General features: G+C 42.2%; 1 protein-coding gene across 2 annotated transcripts in view; it reads right to left on the bottom strand.

Annotated features, from left to right (window-relative positions):
- Positions 1–20,918, bottom strand: part of LOC137326704 (neurexin-3-like) — a 1,580,588-nt gene that overhangs the window by 879,912 nt on the left and 679,758 nt on the right. For both annotated transcript variants that reach the window (XM_067992033.1, XM_067992034.1), the window contains exon 11: positions 19,529–19,702. In XM_067992033.1, coding sequence (XP_067848134.1) covers positions 19,529–19,702 — 174 coding nt within the window. The remainder of the gene's footprint in view (positions 1–19,528; positions 19,703–20,918) is intronic.

The following is a 20,918-nucleotide window of genomic DNA, read 5'->3' as shown; positions in this document are numbered from 1 at the left end:
GTGGGTGAGAGGTAAAAATGGCAGCCCAGTGCCCAGCACTTTGCCACTGGAGCCAGGGAAGGAAATTAGCTTGTGAGTTAATGGTCTGTCCCTCAGAGGCATGTGTGCTGTCTTGTGTATCACAGCCCTGACTGGGCTGCCTCGAGAGGCAGTGGTATAATATAAAAGAGGTATCAGCAATCTTTAGAAAAAAAAACTGCCACTGCAGTAAACCTGTCTGTTATCTGGCATGCTGAATCTGAGGATTAATATGCTGTCATGTGATATCTACTGATTATGGGTTTGAATAGCATTTAATGGGAACCTCAAGGCACTTTCGGTAAGCACTAGCTGACCGAAAAAATGGAAGCAGTGGTTATGATCTGAAGTTAACATTGATTTCAATAACTTCAGATCATAACCACTGCTCCCATTTTGTAATGGTTCTGGCTGCTGCCATTTACAGCTACTCCTGATCAATCTTTTGTTTCTTAACCTGTCCCATTACCACCTTCCTTGCCTCGCACCATCATCCCTTTTGTCATTTAATTACTTGTGCCCTCTACCCCATCACAGACCTTCCCTTTTGTTCTTTCCTTCCCCCCCTCTGTCCCTCCCTCCCCGGTTCTGTACTTGCTCAAAAACTTTAACTCTTTTAATATCTTCCAGTTCTGACAAAAGGACTTTGACCTGAAACGTTAACTCTGTTTCTTTCTCCACAGATGTTGCCGGACTTGCTGAGCTTTTCCAGCATTTTCTGTTTTTATTTCAGATTTCCAGCTTTTGAAGCTACATAGAGAAGCCTGGAATGATCAAATAGGTTATTTTGCTGTGAGACTCTGATCCTACTTGCATGAAGTCGGATGGTGATAAATTTGCTGGACACTAGTTTGGGTATTTTAACAACTGGTTCACTGAGTTACAGGATTGGGTTCAGCTGTGATGCCCTTCACCATTAAGAGAGCCAAATTCTCACCTCTGAGTCAGAAGGTTGTGGGTTCAAGTCCCACTCCAGAGACTTGGAGGACAAAATCTAGGCTGGCACTCTAGGCTGAGAGAGCGCTGCATTGTCGGAGGTGCCATCTTTTGGATGAGACGTTAAAGCAAGGCTGCCCTCTCAGGTGGACGTAAAAGATCCCACGGCACTGTTTCAAAGAGGAGCAAGGGAGTTCTGCCCGGTGTCCGGGCCAATATTTATCCCTCAACCAAAATCACTAAAACAGATTATCTGGTCATTATCACATTGCTATTGTGGGACCTTGCTGTGCACAAATTGGCTGCCGCGTTTCCTACACGTCAAAAGTACTTTGTTGGCTGTAAAGCATTTTGGGGCATCCTGAGGTCGTGAAAACATAAGAAATAAGAAATAGGAGCAGGAGTAGGCCAATCGGCCCCTCGAGCCTGCTCCGCCATTCAATAAGATCATGGCTGATCTGATCCTAACCTCAAATCTAAATTCATGTCCAATTTACTGCCCGCTCCCCGTAACCCCTAATTCCCTTTACTTCTAGGAAACTGTCTATTTCTGTTTTAAATTTATTTAATGATGTAGCTTCCACAGCTTCCTGGGGCAGCAAATTCCACAGACCTACTACCCTCTGAGTGAAGAAGTTTCTCCTCATCTCAGTTTTGAAAGAGCAGCCCCTTATTCTAAGATTATGCCCCCTAGTTCCAGTTTCACCCATCCTTGGGAACATCCTTACCGCATCCACCCGATCAAGCCCCTTCACAATCTTATATGGTTCAATAAGATCGCCTCTCATTCTTCTGAATTCCAATGAGTAGAGTCCCAATCTACTCAACCTCTCCTCATATGTCCGCCCCCTCATCCCCAGGATTAACCGAGTGAACCTTCTTTGTACTGCCTCGAGAGCAAGTATGTCTTTTCTTAAGTATGGACTCCAAAACTGCATGCAGTATTCCAGGTGCGGTCTCACCAATACCTTATATAACTGCAGCAATACCTCCCTGTTTTTATATTCTATCCCCCTAGCAATAAAAACCAACATTCCGTTGGCCTTCTTGATCACCTGCTGCACCTGCATACTAACTTTTTGATTTTCTTGCACTCGGACCCCCAGATCCCTTTGTACTGCAGTACTTTCCAGTTTCTCGCCATTAAGATAATAACTTGCTCTCTGATTTTTCCTGCCAAAGTGCATAACCTCACATTTTCCAATATTGTATTGCATCTGCCAAATCTCCGCCCACTCACCTAGCCTGTCTATATCCCCTTGTAGGTTTTTTATATCCTCCTCACTCTCTACTTTCCCTCCCATCTTTGTATCATCTGCAAACTTTGATATGTTACACTCGGTCCCCTCCTCCAAATCGTTAATATAGATTGTAAAGAGTTGGGGACCCTGTTAGATAACCAATCCTCCACCCGTGCCAGAATATTACCCCCAATCCAGTGCTATATAAATGCAAGCGCGTTCTTTTTTTCTTTCAGACTCACTGTTCAACTTACATGTGAAGAATGGCCTCACTTGGGTGAGGTGCCAAAGGTTCTTTGGTATCCATGGAACTGTATCCCAGCAAGAGTCAGTGCTTTCAGAAGAGGACGGGAGGTGGGGGGGAAGAAGCCCCTATCCAGTACAAAAAAAACCAGTGCATTACTGAAATTATGCGATTCTGTTTGGGGCAGTCATTGGGGTTGAAATAGTTCCATTCGTTGTGAAGACATATCAGTGCATTTGAATGGAGTTCCTTTGTCTGCCATTCAAATGAAAGCCTAAAGCTGCTTAAAATTAATGGAGTAATACTTGTCACAAAAATAGCAGGAAAAGGAATTTCAAGCAAATGCATTAACGTGTTCATTACTAATATCACGGTTTCAACCCCAGTAATCGTTCGGCTCTCTGCCTACACCAGATGTTGCAAAACTCCGGAAATAATTATTTCCAGATTTATTGTCAAAACTGTTGTGGACAACACCAGGTATACACTAACTTAAGGCAAGGGCGCATCCTGTTTTGTAACTACGTATAAACCAGCTGAGAAGGAAATCAACAGCGCCAGTCTTGTGTGATAAGGGCTCATATGCATCTATATAAATAGCAGGTATTCAGTTATTCATTACGGATGCAATCACTTGTTTCCCCTTTCATGCCCTTGCACAAACCGTGATTCTCAGAAATGCTTCCATGACAAGAGATTAGCAGCCATATTACTGAAGCAGGAAAAGAATTCCCATCGCTCTGTGAGTCTCCAGTAACTGTACAGGGCGCCTGCATACAAGAGCGACAGTGGAATTACATAGTTACATACAGTCTACAGCACAAGAACAGGCCAATCGGCCCAACATCGGTCAGCATTTATGCTCCACACAAGCCTCCTCCCACCCTCCTTCATCTAACTGGAACGGTCAGTTCAGCAGGCAAAATTCGTGAGTGTACAATATCTTTCAGTCCAATTCGATTGATAAATAAATCTTCAAGATTGAATTGGAAGAAGCAAATATTTTTTTAAAAAAACTAAACTATTTTAAAAACAAAATGCAGTAACCAGTTTGGGCAAGTGGCACAAGACATTACACGCAGCAACTTTCAGCCAAGTCAAGAATGAAACGTAACTTTCTACCTTGTAGATCTGCTTTGGTCAACTCAACTTTGTTAGCAAAAGAACAGAGAAGCAAAACAATAACAGAGGTTAGTTAGTAGGTGGCAGCGATGTTAATAAAAGCAACCAATCTGCATTTAAAAAAAACACATGCAGTGTTAATATGTTAACGTTCATCAGCAAGCACATACAAGGTTTGGGAAATTTATAGTTAGGGCAAGTGATTTAATGCGGCCTGATCATCTGTGAATGTCTACACTTACCGTGTATTGAGGAATTTGCTGCCCGTGTACCAATTTTGCATTTTGCGACAGTGAAAATGCTGGTTTCCAGAGCTGGTCTCAGTGATCACAAATCACTTGCCCAACTGATAGTCTACCAAAGCTAACACAAACTGCACTTTCATTTGAGCAGAAAAAAAAACATAATTAGAAAAATAAAAACGCTTAGTTACACTGCAACCAAACGTGACATGGAAAACATGTTTCAGTCACAAAACATGTTTTTCTTTAAATATTGCAGTCTTATAAAAGTATTTTATAAAGGTATATTGTACGTGTGGAATGCAGTGTTGAAATAAAACACAACAAGGATGTCATTTAAGAATCCATGTGGCAATAGTATGTCTACAAATTGTAAGGTAACAACATACAGCTATTGACAGAATGAAACAGGGTTATGAGAAATGATACCTTACACAGAGCAACTATTGATGGGAAAAAATCAGCACTACCCTACCTATCACATAGTGAGTCTGGTACAGAATCAATAAGCACAGAGAATAAAAAATATATATCACAATAAAAAGCCGATTTTTTTTTTAGAACCCGCATATCTGGGTCAGTCTTCACTAGTTGATTTATTTTCCTTTGACATCCTTCCCCTCACATTTTCCGTAAGATGTGCTTAATTTCTCCCAATCATTTGACCGTCAACCAAGCTGGCTCGCACAAGAGAATTCTTTTATTTTCTGGATGTAATCTGGCCGTTTATATTTTTGTCCCTCCCGGCTAATTTTCTTCCCTCCTTTCCTGAAGTTTTCGGATCCTTCCCGGCTTCATGGACACTTGCCTCCCTCTGAGCTTTTCTCCCCTTCCTCAGCATAAGGGCACTGAGGCCAATTACAGCACTCTTCCTGTCACCGCTGCTAAGATTAGCTAACCCGGCATTGAGCAGGGAGCAAACCTGGGATCTTCCTGATCTGTATTGCACTATTCACACCAGCTGCCGATTTACCAATTAAGCCACGGGCAGAGCAGTTCGTGGGCTGGCGTTCGTACAAGGGCTTCCCTTCTGTGAGATGCCGCAACTATTAAACGAACCGCCCTTGCCAGATACGCAAGAGAAATACTCTAACAAACAAGAAATTGAAAAAAAAAAATCCCAGCAGTATTAAAATAATGCCTTGAAAACATCGACTGGTAAAAGGAATCCAAAGTTGGTTTTATAAGTAGTGCACCGGCATGTTTTCCAATTTAGAACCACGATTAAACATTAATGAAATTTGTGTATATATATTCATGAACACCCTTGGGCTGCACTTTGAATGGTTCAAGCACAGTTACTTTGACATGAAAGAGCTTTTTTTTTTATCATTTCTTCCTCACTTGCTGCAGGTGGACTGGTGTCTTCCGAGGGTGGCATTAAACAGCAACAGCTTAACAAAATGTAAAGTATTCTGACAATGCAGCCGTGGGATTACTGTCTCTTAGTGTACTCATTAAGCCACTGGCAATAACCTTAGTCAATGTACAGGTCAAAAGGCTTGATTCAGACACATAACAACAAGACGACTACATTTTTCCCCCCAAACAGCTGTATGTGGCCTCGTGTCGCAAGACTGATTTCCACGTTCAAGCATCTGACATCAAAATGCTGTGGGCATAAATGAATGAAAGTTATCTTATTGCTTTTCATAAAACTGTTGGGTGGGTGGGGGGGTGAAGGGGGCGGGGGCGTGGGGGGAGAGGACTAGCTTTCCTTCAGTTTCATTGTGTGCTGGTACTTTTACCAAGGGTTACAGCCACTTAATGTCTTACCTCAAGACTGTAACCGCATACAACAGAGGTTAAAGGTCTTTCCACTGCGATAACACTCACTAAAGGTTTTAGCTGTGTACTGATGCATTACATGGACTGCCCGTTTGTCAATGACATCTGGAAGGCTATAGGCTAGAAATTACCGTTAGCGATATTAGCAAATGAGCACTTAACACTTTCGTATGACGTTCCTTTTTTCACTATTTTAGCAAGGGGAGTTAACCCATTTTAAATAAATGGGTTAATGCCGAGATCAAAACAGCAGACAGTGGAATGTTACACCAACATGGGTGCCACCAGGTACAATAAGCGCAGTAGATGTGGTGGATGAGTAACCCGGAGGTAGTGAGTTCAAATCTCACTAAGGCAAGTTGTGGAACTGAATTCAATAAGTGTGTGCTGGCACCAGGGGAGGAAAAAAAAGTGACCATGCTGGATTCCTGTCAATAAACCCAGTAAAATGCATGTGTGTACATTGAACAAAGGCAGGATCGAGCTTTGATAAAAGCTCCATTGGTAAAGAAAATCAGGCGGAGTGTAAAACATGCTGCCGATTCGCTATCGCCCATTTTGCAATATCGCTCAACATCAGTTTCACTTCCAATATGTTCTCATTTTGTTCTATTAACCCCCAAACTGGCAAAAGAACCTCTGAAATCAAGACTGGGTTTCTTTCTCACACTATTTAGATTTTTGCAAGTTCTTGCCCAAACCTTTGGTGGTTAGCTTCGACCAATAGGATATACAAATTTACAAGCCTCAAATTTGGCTGAAGATTCAAACCCTGCCCCCAACACACGTAGAAACAAAACAGTGAAGCAGACTACCTGTAGGATGAGTTAATGCTGGCATGTTTAACCACTTCAAACAAAAGAGCTGTATCAACATTTGGTTTGTAATGGGGGTCGAAGGATATGTCGATAAATACAGACTGAAGTGATATATGGAAGGCAATGGTTACAGAACTGCTGGAATTAAGGAGATGTCATTTGTGGAAAGGAACTAGTCAGAGCTAATAATGGAGATTTACTGCACTGCATTCAGTTCTGGGCACCATACCTCAGGAAAGATACATTGGCCTTGGAGGGGGGGTGCAGTGCAGAAAAACCAGAAAGATACTGGGGCTAAAAGGATTAAATTATGAGGACAGGTTGCGTAACTAGGCTTGTGGGGTGTTTAAGGCGCTTAAAGGAATTGAAAGGGTAGATGGAAACGACATAGCATTGCATAGAATGTACAGCACAGAAACAGGCCATTTGGCCCAACAGGTCCATGCCGGTGTTAATGCTCCACACAAGCCTCCTCCCTCCCCACTTCATCTAACCCTATCAGCATATCCTTCTATTCCTTTCTCCCTCATGTGTTTATCTAGCTTCCCCTTAAATGTATCTACGCTAGTCGCCTCAACTATTCAATGTGGTAGCGAGTTCCACATTCTAGCTATTCTCTTCAGTAAAGAAGTTTTTCCTGAATTCCCTATTGGATTTGTTAGTGATTATCTTATTTTATAGCCCCTAGTTCTGGTCTCCTCCACAAGTGGAATCATCTTCTCCATGTCTACCATATCAAACCCTTCATAATCTTAAAGGTCTCTATCAGGTCACCCCTCAGTCTACTGTCTTCTGGAGAAAAGAGCCCCAGACTGCTCAATCTTTCCCGATAGTTATATTCTCTCAGTTCTGGTGTCATCCTAGTAAATCTTTTTTGCACCTTCTCCAGTGCCTCTATATCCTTTTTATAATATGGAGACCAGAACTGTTCACAGTACTCCAAGTGTGGTCTAACCAAGGATCAATACCAGTTTAACATAACTTCTCTGCTTTTCAATTCGCTCTCTCCAGAAATGAACCCCAGTGCTTGGTTTGCTTTTTTAAAAAATGGCCTTATTTACCTGCGTCACTACGTTTAGTGATTTGTGTATTTGTATCCCCAGGTCCCTCTGCTCCTCTACCCCATTTCGACTCTTATTATCCAAGAAGTATGTGGCCCCCTTATTCTTCCTGCCAAAAAGTAATACTATTTCCTCTGGTGGGGGAGTCCAGCACAAGGAGGCATAACCTTAAAATTAGAGCTAGGCTGTTCAGTGATGTTGTCAGGAACCACTTCTGCACACAAAGGGTTAGTGGAAATCTGGAACTCTCTTCCCCAAAAGCTGTTGAGGCTGGGGGTCAATTGAAAATCTCCAAACTGAGATTGAGAGATATTTTTTAGGCATGGGTATTAAGGGTTACAAAACTAAGACGGGTAGATGGAATTAAGATACAGATCAGCCATGATCTAATTGAATGGCGGAACAGGCTCGAGGGGTTGAATGGCCTACGCCTGTGCCTATGTTTCCAGATGTAAGGATGGATACCTGTTCTGGAGCTTTGCATGATTAACTTGAGCGGGGCGGGGGTGGTGGGGAGGGGGGTGGTGTCAGAGAGACATGTAGAACTTTCCCTTGGCTTATGAAATAAGAGGAATAGAGACCACACAGAGTCAAAGACCAGAGGACACAGATTTAAGGTGATAGGCAAAAGAACCAAAGGCGACATGAGGAAGAACTTTTTTACACAGCGCGTGGTTATGATCTGGAATGCGCTGTCTGAAAGGGTGGTGGAGGCAGATTCAATCATGGCTTTCAAAAAGGAATTGGATAAACACTTGAAGGGAAAAAATTTGCAGGGCTACGGGGAAAGAGCGGGGGAATGGGACTAACTGGATTGCTCTTACAAAGAGCCGGCATGGGCTCGATGGGCCAAGTGGCCTCCTTTTGTGCTGTAACCATTCTATTAATCTACGATAGGAAAGATTGTAAGTGGTCTGCAAAGGAATGGGCTTGATGGACCAAAAAGCTTTTCTTCCCTCCACGCTTTCACATGTTTGTGTCTTTAATATTAGTACTGACCTCTCCGTGTTGAATTGTTAAGCATCGTCCTGATATGTGGAGGATAACAAACAAAAAGAGCCTGATTTCCTTCTGATGAGAAATTTTAAATAAAGTACTTTGTTAAATAAAGTAAGAAAATCCATTTTTTGAGGGGGAAAAAATGAAATTAAATGATAATCAAGTTTAATGTATTTGTTCAGTTCCTAAATTAGCACAGAAATAGAGCTGCAAGTAACAGCAATAGTTATTAGAATTAAGGCCAGAGTCCTGTCATAATAGAACAAAAACAGACACATTTACCACGACGCAGACAGCTTTAACTGGTTGTTTCACCGGTTTTCGTACTGCTGAAAGGAGGGGCCTTTAACAACCAGCACAATAATGCGTAGAGTTGGAACTCCACATGAACTCTGCACAGAAAATAAACTTGCAGCCATGAAAGAAGCTCTAATTAGTCCTAAAACCAGCCACTCCACCCTTTGTCTTTAAGGTACCGATCCATCGGTATACAGTTCCACGGGTGTCAGGGATCCTCCGTGGCCATTCTTCATGCGCGAGTCTAGACAAGGGGCGTTCTTCGACAGGATATTCAACTGGTGAAGGTGTCACAGCTCATCTCAATCCTGTGCTCGCCCAACATGCTCTTTCCAACAAGGCCTATTGATGGAAATCAGCACTGATGTACCAACAGAGCCATCAGGAGAGCTCACATCTGACTTTTTTTTAAGCAAAACTCGCCTTTTCAGCGAGAACTAAGGGATTTCTGGACCCATCTGAATTTCTGTGGGGCTTCCCCGCTTGGTTTTAATCGCCTTTTTTAGCCCAGGAACAGTCGGGTCAATTGCAGCCACACCTTGCAGAGATCTGCTAATTCAACAAAGATTGAACCTGGGAACTCCCTGGTCTGTATTCCTGAGTACCACACCTCACAGTGCACACAATCGCTAAACTCACACTTAAATCATTCCTTAGGGCTCAACTTTCCACTAAACAACAGACCATCTGGTCATTATCAAAACTGTTGTTTGTGGGACCTTGCTGTGCGCAAATCGGCTGCTGCATTTCCTACATTACAACAGTGACTACACTTCTAAAGTACTTCATTGGCTGTAAAGCGCTTTGGGACGTCCTGAGATTGTGAACGGCCCTGTGTAAAGGCAAGTTCTTTCTTTCTAACTGTGGGATTTCTGGGCCTGTCTGAATTTTTATGAGGACTTCCTCACTCAGTTTGCTTACGCATAATAGGCCACAGTTTTCTGCACCCCTGCTAAGAGCAGCAGAGATCTGCAAAGGCTAGTGGCTTTCCTCAGCAGGCAAAGGATAACTGGAGGGCAAGTTACATTGAGCCCCTCTCAAGGCATCTCCTCTAAGATTGCCCATTCAGCCGCTCGGCAACAGTGTATAAAGGTGGAGTTGAAACGACATGCTAAAAATGTCACACCAGTGTTAGTTGGGGATGATGCACATTGTGAGGTGTCAGCTGTGGCACAGTGGGTAGCACTCCCACCTTCTAGTCAAAAGGTTGTGGGTTCAAGTCCCACTCCAGAGACTTGAGCCCCATGATCCAAGCCGACATTTCAGTGCAGTACTGAGGGAGTGCTGCACTACCAGAGGTACCGTCTTTCGGATGAGACGTTAAACCGAGGCCCCGTCCGCCCTCTCAGGTGGACGTCAAACATCCCATAGCACTATTTTGAAGAGCAGGGGAGTTCTCCCTGGTATCCTGGCCAATATTTATCCCTCAACCAATATCACTAAAATAAATCATCTCATTGATGTTTGTGGGAGCTTGCTGTGTGCAAATTGGTAGCTACGTTTCCTACGTTACAACAGTGACTACATTCACAAGTACCTCATTGGCTATAAAGCGCTTTGGGACATCCTGAGGTCATGAAAGTTGCTATATAAATGCATGTGCTTTCTTTCTTTCTAAGGAGTTTTACTTTGCACTAAGCCTTGCTGTAACTAACCTGACAGCACTTGGTCGCCTGAAATGGAAAATGTTCCTAAGTTTAGCTTGATGATTACAAAAATTGACCAAAAAGTGAAATGAAAAATGAAGGAAGGATAAGGAAGTTTGCAAACAAAAAGGATACTCTACAGATATTTATTTGTGCGATAGGTAATAATAAAGAAACTCTGTAGAACATTAAACCAAAATGGCAATTTTTGAAGGCTTTAAATGCGTTATTTGTTTCATTTAGAGTATCCTGAATGAGTAGCTAATATTAATTTACTTTCATTTAGAAACTGGTTTGCTTCAAGTCCTATAAACTGGTGCACAAGTACAAAATGCCAAACTAAGCTCGTTACAAATTCTGTGCTAAACAAGGTGTATCAGAATTTATTTCCATTCCAGACTTATGCATTAAACAAACTTGTGCTTGGAGACGAACAGAATTAAGCTGAAAATAAAATAATAAAAATGTATTGATAACTAGCAATGTACCAAATCTCTTGATATTTTGCATGGAATAGGGGGAGTAAAACTCTTGTCAATATATGCTTGTGACATGGTACATGTAGCAGGAAAGTTTCCTCTGTTTGCTCTTTCTACTGAAATCATAAACAAGCATGCCTATAATTTTGCTCGGAATAGCAAGCATGGCAAATTATCCTGCTGTGTATACGATGTTGCTAGCATTGTGGTTGGGACGATTTACTCTGAGCCTTAGGTGCAATGAAATCATTAACACATTATAAATGAATGGAGGAAATTGTCCCTCATCCCGCAACAAGAGAAAATTGTTCCCTGCGAAGCCTTAATTGTCGAATGAACAGATTCCTGGGACCAGTAAAGGGCATTTCCAACAAAACAACTCACCGGTATTCAATCCTCCATCTTCAATCCTTGTTCACTCTCTCGGCTGCTTGTACATCTCCCCTAACTCCCCATTAGCCAGCTTCTTGTCAGGGTCAGAAGTACTAAAAAGTCAATCCTATTTCCATTTTAAGATCAGTGCCCTCCGGTTAGATTTCAAGAAACGGAATTTGGCAAAGGATAAATGAATGCTTTTATTTATTTAAACCGCAACTCACAGAGAAACAAATAATGATAAAATACAAATAATAAGCACAAGTATTAAAACCCTGCGACAGACGCCAGCATAAAATTAAGTACACACAAAATTAATTGTTCAATAAATAACTATTTCTTGTCTTTTAACTCTGAAAAGAACTGTCAGATACAGAACCCACAGGAGACCCTGGAAAGGAATCCGATACTGCCACAGCTTGACGAAGAAAAGATAAATTGTGGCTGGTCAGTTGACACCTTTGCTTTGCATCTTCAGGATGAGGTATCGCTAGCGCATCTTTAGCTGTTCACTGGCAAGCTCTGCATGCCCAGTACTGGCACTGATGGTCCTCCAGGTGCAATGCTTGGCCGAGCCAGAGTATGGAACTGAGTTGGACCTGGTAGAGAAACCTCTATAAGCAGATATCATACATCTATGTCCCAATGGCGGCTCCTGACTTCAGCACAAAGCTGAACTTGCAGTGATGTACAACGCTCCGAGGTCTCTGCACTCCTTCAATTCTGGCCTCTTGCGCAGCCCCGATTTTCATCGCTCCACCATTGGCGGCCGTGCCTTCAGCTGCCTAAGCCCTAAGCTCTGCAATTTCCTCCCTAAACCTCTCTGCCTCTTTCTCCTCCTTTAAGATGTTCCTTAAAACCTACCTCTTTGACCAAGCTTTTGGTCACCTGTCCTAATATCTCTTTATGTGGCTTGGTGTCAAATTTTGTTTGATAAACGCTCCTATGAAGCACCTTGGGATGTTTTACTAACTTAAATGCGCTGTATTAATGCAAGTTGTTGTTATTAGTTGTTTGCAGAACATATTTTGAAATACTGTCAAACAATGACAGATATGTAGAAACATCTAACCAAGTTAACGGTCATACTGCAGCTCACTATGGATATAAGATGTATACATAAGCATCTCATATCCATATAGGATTTCCTTCTACACAAGTTTATCGAGTGTTGGTTAGCTCTTTTGGCAACCTGGCTCAGACAGACACCTCAGCTCATTTAAAGTCAAACTCAGCAGTTCCAGCTTATTACCTCTTAGGTACAATATCACAGCGGATTGTGATAGACAGTTCGGCCCTACAATCAACTGATTTACTGTAACGATCAATGCTTGGCACCTTGTGGTTTCAGACACAGCCTTCCACCGCTGACCCCACTGGTAGATAGCTTTGAAATCCTGGCTGAAGTCTTCTGAGCGAGATGTTACAGCAGCATACACGGCAACATCATCCAGGTTGCCAGACTGCAGCAATGAAGCCTTAAGATGTCACTTCAATATACAATAGAGGGGGTTTGGCCCTGGATATTTTCTTGGAGAACACCATTCTTGATGTTACATGTTGTGGATGCTGAAACTTTTATGCTGACACATAGGAGTTAAATCACTTACATATAACTGGCCATAAATCATAGAATCATAGAAAGTTACTGCACAGAAGGAGGCCAATACCAAATGACATTAACTCGATGCCACATGCAAGCAAGGACCTCTCCGATATTGAGATCTACAAATATGGGATTGCTTCCCCAAGTGTCCCACGTATACTTTGGAAGATTCACGGTAATAGGTCAGCTACGCTGTGATTTTCACAAAAGCCAAATATTCACATAAGGCACCACTGATAATAGGCTCCATTATCTTGCCTATAACCACAGCATAATTCAATGAGCACACGTTAAGTTCGAGGAAATATGCAAAGCATGACCGCCTGCAGGCAACCGAAGGATTTTGGAACAGCATCAACCATCATTTGTTCCCATTCTATGGATAAGAGCTGACAGGTAAAGGAAAAAGCAACTTTGTTTGCCAAACATTAATTGAGAAGTGCACTATTTGTGCTGTTACAAATGTAGTGTCAGAAGATAATTTATGTACATCATATTTGCTCTTTTTAGGCTTTGCCATTGGGGACATTAATTCATTCATCTAAACTGGAGGAAAATGATTAAGTGAGCAACAAAAGCAAGGATTTTGTTAATGTTGTTGACAACTCCTAAGCACATTCATGCAGGATGTGTGGAGAGACTTCATCAAACCTCTAAACCTTGACGGCAACAAGACTATACAACTTAAGATGAATATTCTTTGATCTAAGCTGGATATTACTGTGTAAGTGGATTGCCTTCATTAGGATAGAGGGAACATCACTTGGAACTGCACAAGTAATGCATTTTCCAACGAACGTTGCAACGAACAAAGTTGATTTTTCATTCATTGGAGGCTCTGTTGAACAGAGTGGCGACAGATCATTGTTAATTCTCTTCCAAAATGACACAGGTTGTCTATCACCAAAATTTATCCGAAGGATAACTTTGCAGTTTTTTTTCAAACTTGTGTATGCTTGTACCCTGACTAGTTCTCCGTAATCCCGTGTAATTCACACCTGATCATTTTGAGCGCAAGTCTAATAAAGTGTACATGAAGTGTGTAAATGAAGAACTTTTGAAAGCCTGTTCGCATTTCTAAAATTAGGGCAGAAATATCAAACATCAGTACTTGCACCCACGAAAATCAAGAATAAAAGAGAAGCAGCTTAAAGGCCTAATGTTAAAGGACTGAAGCAACTGATCATTGATTTTTTTTAAAAAATGTTCCTGATTTTTGAGCCAACATAAAATGCATTCATATACTGTATGATTTACGTTACACCAAATGTAGTGTCCTTTGGCAAGTCACTGTTACCTTTATGCTGACAGAATTCCTTTGAAAGCAAATCAATCACAATCACAGGGAAAGCTACATAAATACATGAGGGAGATAGGAAGAGAAGGGTGAGATGAAGTGAGGTGGGAGGAGGCTCCTGTGGAGCATAAACACTGGCACAGATCAGTTGGGCCGAATGGCCTGTTTCTGTGCTGTAAATTCTATGTAATTCTATGTATTTGATGCTTTAAATGGAACGAGATGCAAGAAGGTATGGCAAGGAGATCTTTAACCACCAATGCCAGAATTGCCAGCACCCACTATTAAAACCACCAAGCATATCTGCTGGTCCTGACACACCTATCTGGCAATGAACAGCAGGAACGGGTTCTGCTGCAATGGGAACCTGCAACCCAAGCTGCACCAGAGAGACAGCGCAGTCAATGGCAGCCAAGCTACCAGTTCACTCAACTTCTTCATTACAGTCTAGCATAGACAGCACGTGCACTATCAGCTAATATGCTGCCCTCAGACATATGAAACAAGTGACTGACGCTGCAGTCAACATATCCAGCTACACCATCTCCTTTGCTACTGACTTAGAAACCACAGTATTATACGGCTGCCCAATGTCAACACAGTGCTGTATTTCCCAAAGTAATGGTGACCAGAAGGTTATCGCTCCTTCCCCATCACCATCAGTTGCTACTCCTCAGTGTTCTGCGACTCGCCCAGCGCTACCTCCTCAAACTCACTATCTGCATCCTCCAAGATGTACATAGTTGCTCTGGTTCTTGCAAAGATTAGTTGAGAGCAATGCAGGGCACTATCATGGAATCATAGAATCTTACAGCACAGAAGGAGGCCATTTGGCCCATTGTGCCTGTGCCGGCTCTTTGAAAGAACTATCAATTAGTCCCACTCCCCCGCTCTTTTCCCGTAGCCCTGCAATTTTTTCCTTTTCAAGTATATATTCAATTCCCTTTTGAAAGTTACTATTGAATCTGCTTCCACCACCCTTTCAACTTGCTGCGTAAAAAAATTTCTTCTCATCTCCACTCTGGTTCCTTTGCCAATTTATCGCTCATCCGTAGTTACCCTGAGAAGGTAGTGGTGAGCCTTCTCCTTGAACCGCTGCAGTGCTTGTAGTAATGGTGCTCCCAAAAAGGCATTAGGTAGGGATTTCCAGAATACTCACCCAGTGATGATGAAGGAATGGAATATATCGAAATCAGGATGGTGTGCGACTTGGAAGGGAACTGGGAGGGAGGTGATGGGTCTTTTCCTTGAACTTCTGCACTTCTTGTGGTGATAGTGCTCTCACAACAGTGTTAGGTAGGGAATTCCAGGATATTTACTCAGCAACGCTGAAGAAATGGCAGATTATGTCCAAGTCAAGATGGTGTGTGACTTAGAGGTCACAGAGGAGGGAGATGCTGTCAAAATTGGTGAGTTACTGCAGTGCATCCTGTAGACAGTACATACTGCAGTCACAGTGCGCTGGTGATGGAGGGCGTGGCTCCAAAGTCCAGTGGCAGGGGCACCGATCAAACAAACTGTTCTGTCCTCGATGGTGTTGTGCAGCCATCCAGGTGAGTAGTTGGTATTCTATGACACCCCTGACGTGAGCCTTTTGGATGGTGGAGAAGCTTTGAGGGATTAGGAGATGAGACACTTGTTGCAAAGTAACCAGCATCTTGCAGCTAGTCCAGTTAAGCTTCTGGTCAATAGTGACCATTGGGGTGCTGATGGTAGAGGACTCTACAATGATAGCACTATTGAAAGTCAGGGGGAGATGGTTGGGCTTACTCTTTGAGATGGTCTTCAAGATGGTCATTATTTGGCACTTCTGTGGTGCAAATGTCACCTGCCTCTTGTCAGACCAATTCTGGATGTTATCTGGTCCTGCTGTGGGCTGGCATAACATACTTCACCATCGGAGGAGCTGTGAATGGAGCTGATCTTCAGCAAAATCTTGACCTTATCATGGAAGGAACGTCACTGTTGAGTATGGTTGGGACGAGGATGCTTCCCTGAAAATTCCAGCAGCAATGTCCTAAGGCTGCAACGATTGGCCAACAACTGCCTTCCTTTGTGTCTGGTGTGATGCCAGACACCGGGGGGTTGTCCCTTTTGTCGGCCAATGACTCCAGTTTTGCTAGAGCTCCATGTTCAAATATCCAGGGCAGCTATTTTCACCAATCATCCGGCATTCAGCTCTTGCAGCCATGAATGGATCAAGGCTGTGATGAGGTCTGGAATCAAGTAACTATGGCAGGACCTAATGAGCAGGTTATTGGTGAATAGGTGTGGCTTGATGGCACTACTGGTGACCCTGCCCATCGCTTTACTGATAATTGGGAGGAAGCTCCAGGTTAGATTGATCCTAATTTTTTTGTGGTAAGATGTACATGGGCAATCTTCCACATTGTTGGTTGAATGCCAGTGTCATAGCTGTATTGGAACAGCTTAGCTAGAAGAGCAGTTAGCTCTGGTGCACAGGTTTTGAGCACTACAGCCAACATGTTATCAGGGCTCATAGCCTTAGCTGTGTCATTTGCACGCAGCTGCTTCTTAATGCTGCCTACCTTGGCAGCTTCTTCGATATGTGCCATTTTCAATATCTGTTCCCTGGTCCTCCAGTGCTATCCATACATTGAATGCACTCTGCATTGAGCCTGATTTGTCATACAATGGGTGTTACGTCAGCTATACTGGTCTTGTCTCTTCAGAGGCTGGAAATCTTGCCCTACAACTTCAAGGTTGTGGTCAAGATAGCTGGACATTGTGGTATTATATAGCCAGTGAACTAGATATGATCATACTGATCAAAACTTGTTCTCTATTAAACACATAGTGAAGGCCAAACCATCTCCCTGGCGGATGACTCAAAACTTTCCAGCTAAAGCAATTCAATTCAAATGCATATTTTGCCATCATGAAAATTTTTGGGGTGAGCATATCTTTAAAACAAAGCTTACTCATCAAGGAAGAACTAACTTTAAAAGCATACTTCCAACATGGTTTTCATTACTCTCTAATCCTGCTTTCGAATTTCGAATTAAACTGCACGTCCATTCCACTGTTTTCAATAACAAGCCTAACTCCTTCCTCCCTTCTAAAAAGGGCTGGACAACCTTCACTTTACATGTTGTATTATGTGGCAAGTGGATTGTAAATTCACGAGACAACAACTCATTCACATCTCCTCCTGGTTGAAGGAGGATGCAAAGTGGTGACATTAAAGATTGGAAAAATTGCAAAGAAAAAACGTCCCTTTAAACATCAGTTTCATCAGATCAAACAAGCAAACAGATTAAGTAAAAACGAAATCACATCTGTCTTTTGATTAACTAACATTGTTCACTCCTTTTATTGATGGCAAATGCTTTATTGCCATCAATAAAAAGGGTGAACAGTTGACACTTTGTTGTGCATGCGAGTGTCTCTTCAGAGTATCCTCAAATGGGTCTGACAGTTGGCACTGGATCTAGATGCAAATGTATGGCATTCAGCCCTACATTTTGTAAACCATGTAATGGAATAAAAGTAAAGACACTTGATTCTGAAATGCAATCTTTTGATACTACATATATTACATACACTTGACTTTCAGACGCCTTTGTCCAGCCGAGAATCTATTCCGCTTTCCCTTAGATGCAATTGCTAGCTGACATGTCTCATCTAATGATGAGGTTGTAGGTGACACACAGTACAAATTTATTCAAGCGTCATTATGTATTTCATTCAAAGTCAAATGCAAAAACAAAACAAAAAAAGTTACAACCAATGCAAATTCCAAATAATTGCGTCAAATATTAAAATATTAGGTGAAACTCTGTAATTCAGAGGCAGAATATTGATCATCTCACATCAAAATCGACTTGTGCAGTATCTGAACAGCTTTGAATAAGCTGTAAAAAAAATGAATGTTAGTGATATTTAATACTGCTGCATTATAATAAAATGTTAATAAATTATATAAAGACTTGTCTCAAATGAATTAAGACATCTCAGCAAAGGCAGTGGCCATGTACAAAAATAAATTGCAATGTCATTATGCACTGGCTTCTTCCCCTATGTAACCTATAAATTATTCTTTCCCTTTTTATTTTCCCTGAAACTTCCACAAATGAGATCAGATGGAATCTGCACAATGCAATAAAGAAAATCATAAAAATGACTATATTTATCTCTTCTTGTTATTCAATATTAGAATCAGGGATGTACAGGGAAATTGCTTTTATGAAGAGGGAAGATAACTTCCACTTCAAACCAATGATGGCAAATGTCTCTTCCTTCGCTCAAACCTTTTGTGGGGATGGTGGGGGGGGGGCGGAGAGAGGGAATGAAGAAATTAAAATTAAATGAATTGATTAAAAACAAAAGCAGTCGAACTAGGATTAAGAAGTGGAGCAATTTTTTGTCTCTGGATGACTCTCTACATGGCTCCATAAAATTACTATTGTTATACATTTTTATTCCCAACCTTCTCCTGCTCCCCCACTCCACCCGCCCACCGCCCCCGCCCCACTTCCCGCACCAAAGGTTATGAATCATGTTGGGAAACAGATTTACAGGCATCAGCAGCCTTCTATTACCTCAACCAATCGGCCATTGTTTCTCCTGTCAGCCCAGAGAGTGTCAGCAGGCCATTTGACCCGAGGTCCTCACGGCCAAACTGGTCCTCACTTGGAATGCACACATGCTCACTTCCGGCCGTAATCTCTGGATGACGATCCAGGAGCAGAAACCCTGATGGCTAAGCTTTCCCATCTCTAGCCTCGCATGAAGCCAATAGTAACACCCCAAACTGCTGCCGTGGCCAAAATGAGCTAGCTCGGCACAGATTGGGAATCAAATCTGGGAACTTCTGGTCCGTATGCTTCGGTGATATCCTAGTTTTTTAACCCGCTAGGCCGTTGCAGAAACCCATATATGGACTTCTAAAACATTTAATTTTTTTGTTGATGGATTCCAATTAAACTTACGATGTGCAATTATCATGTAAACGCACTGTATCTTGAGTGACAGGAACAAAATAAATGTTTCTTGAAGAAATAACATCAAGAAAGGCAGGGTTTGCTTTTTTGATAAATAATATATTTACTCATTTACAATGTACATGTGGAAGTCCAAAAATAAAAGAGCCCTTTCATGTTTGTTGTTACATTCAAGAAAAGTAGATTAGATTTACAAGTTTGGCATTAGTGCTACAGCGGAGGCTGAACTGATCAAACGGACAGGTCCAGTGGTGAACAAATGATTACAATGGAGGACATCATGATGACGGTTAGCAAAATGAAAAGTTTCTCAGATGGAAGGATGTATAGGTGTGGGTTTGAGCTACTGTTCGAGTTGATGAGGGAGCCTGAACTAGAGTTGTTAAAGGGTGTACCTTCACATCCACGCTCAATTTGCCCACTCCGATGTAATGCATCATGAATCAGGTCTGGCAGCCTTCCATTGAGGTCTACAGATGCCAAGCAACCCTGAAACCCATCTCTGGAGGCGACAAGTTTTGGCAGATTGCTGTACATGCCTTGGGCCAGCCCAGCAATGTATAGGACACCTGGTGAGACAAAGATAAAAAAAAAAGAACAGTGCGTTAAGCAGCAAACTCTACCGCAATGCTGTAATCTTCAAAGCAATGATCAGGAAATCAGATACTTTCCCTGTGTTCCAAACAACATAGCTTACAGACTCAATAAATTAAATATGTGTATCATTTTATTTTGCCTTGGTATCTGCAGGGCATCCCACTTATTAGCATGCCTTGTTTTCCAGTTTTTTTTGTCAACTTTCTATCCTTTCCCCTTCTAAAGGCACTGACTCAGGCTTAGATACCGTTTAATGAGTGCCTGTACTGCCCCAATACCACGCCCAGGTGCCCAATCTTCATGCATGAGCCTAGAATGTGAGTGCTGGTAGGCAATTCTACCTTAAAAAGCACCTGAAGAACACACACATGCAGGAGTCACTGGATAACAATCGCAAATTGAAGGCCTATCAGATTATTTAACCTCCCTAGCCCCAGAGCATTGAGACCAACGGTGACGTTGCCTTTTGCTGAGCCTAGCTAATTCAGCACAGAACAGGAATTGAGCCAATGTGAGTACTGACACCACTGTATTAGCCAATGATTTGGAGGCGGGGCAGGGCTTCCAACAAAGAGTCTATTTTATAGCAAACAAAGTTTATTTACGCAGCAAACAGTCTATTCAAACAGAGTCTGTACAAACTACAGAACTCCCGACCGAAACTACAGCAAAGTCTCCTGATAAAAGCAGGGATATTTCTCCAGCAAAATGCAGTGAGTGGAGGATAGTTACATAATACAAATTACGTGCATAAAATCAATCCCAGTGCGGTCTCCAGGCATGATTGATGGGGGAATTATCCAATCATCTCCATTCTGGCTGGGAACAGTGGTGTCACTATGCTATGCAATATATTTACCAACCAAGCTATCAGGGGAACCTAGCATGTCTTTGATTGGAATTTGTGGAGCTGATTCATTTCTACTGGCCCTGTATCTCAGCAATGGAATAGAGAAACAGCTGCATGTGTTTAACTCCACTGCTACCTTGTTTGTTTAACTAACTTGCCTGGTTAATTGGTTGGGCTGCCCCAGGATCACTACAAACCTGGAAAATCCTGATTTCATTAAATAAAAACAGAAAATGCTAGAAAGACTCAGCAGGTCAGGTAGCATCTGTGGAGAGAAAAACAAGAGTTAACGTTCTGATGAAAGGTCATCGACCTGAAACGTTAACTCTGTTTCTCTC

The sequence above is a fragment of the Heptranchias perlo genome, chromosome 10 (assembly GCF_035084215.1).
Source record: "Heptranchias perlo isolate sHepPer1 chromosome 10, sHepPer1.hap1, whole genome shotgun sequence".
Classification (NCBI taxonomy): Eukaryota; Metazoa; Chordata; class Chondrichthyes; order Hexanchiformes; family Hexanchidae; genus Heptranchias; species Heptranchias perlo.
Note: the sequence above shows the minus strand (reverse complement) of the source record. Positions and strands in the feature narration are given on the sequence as shown.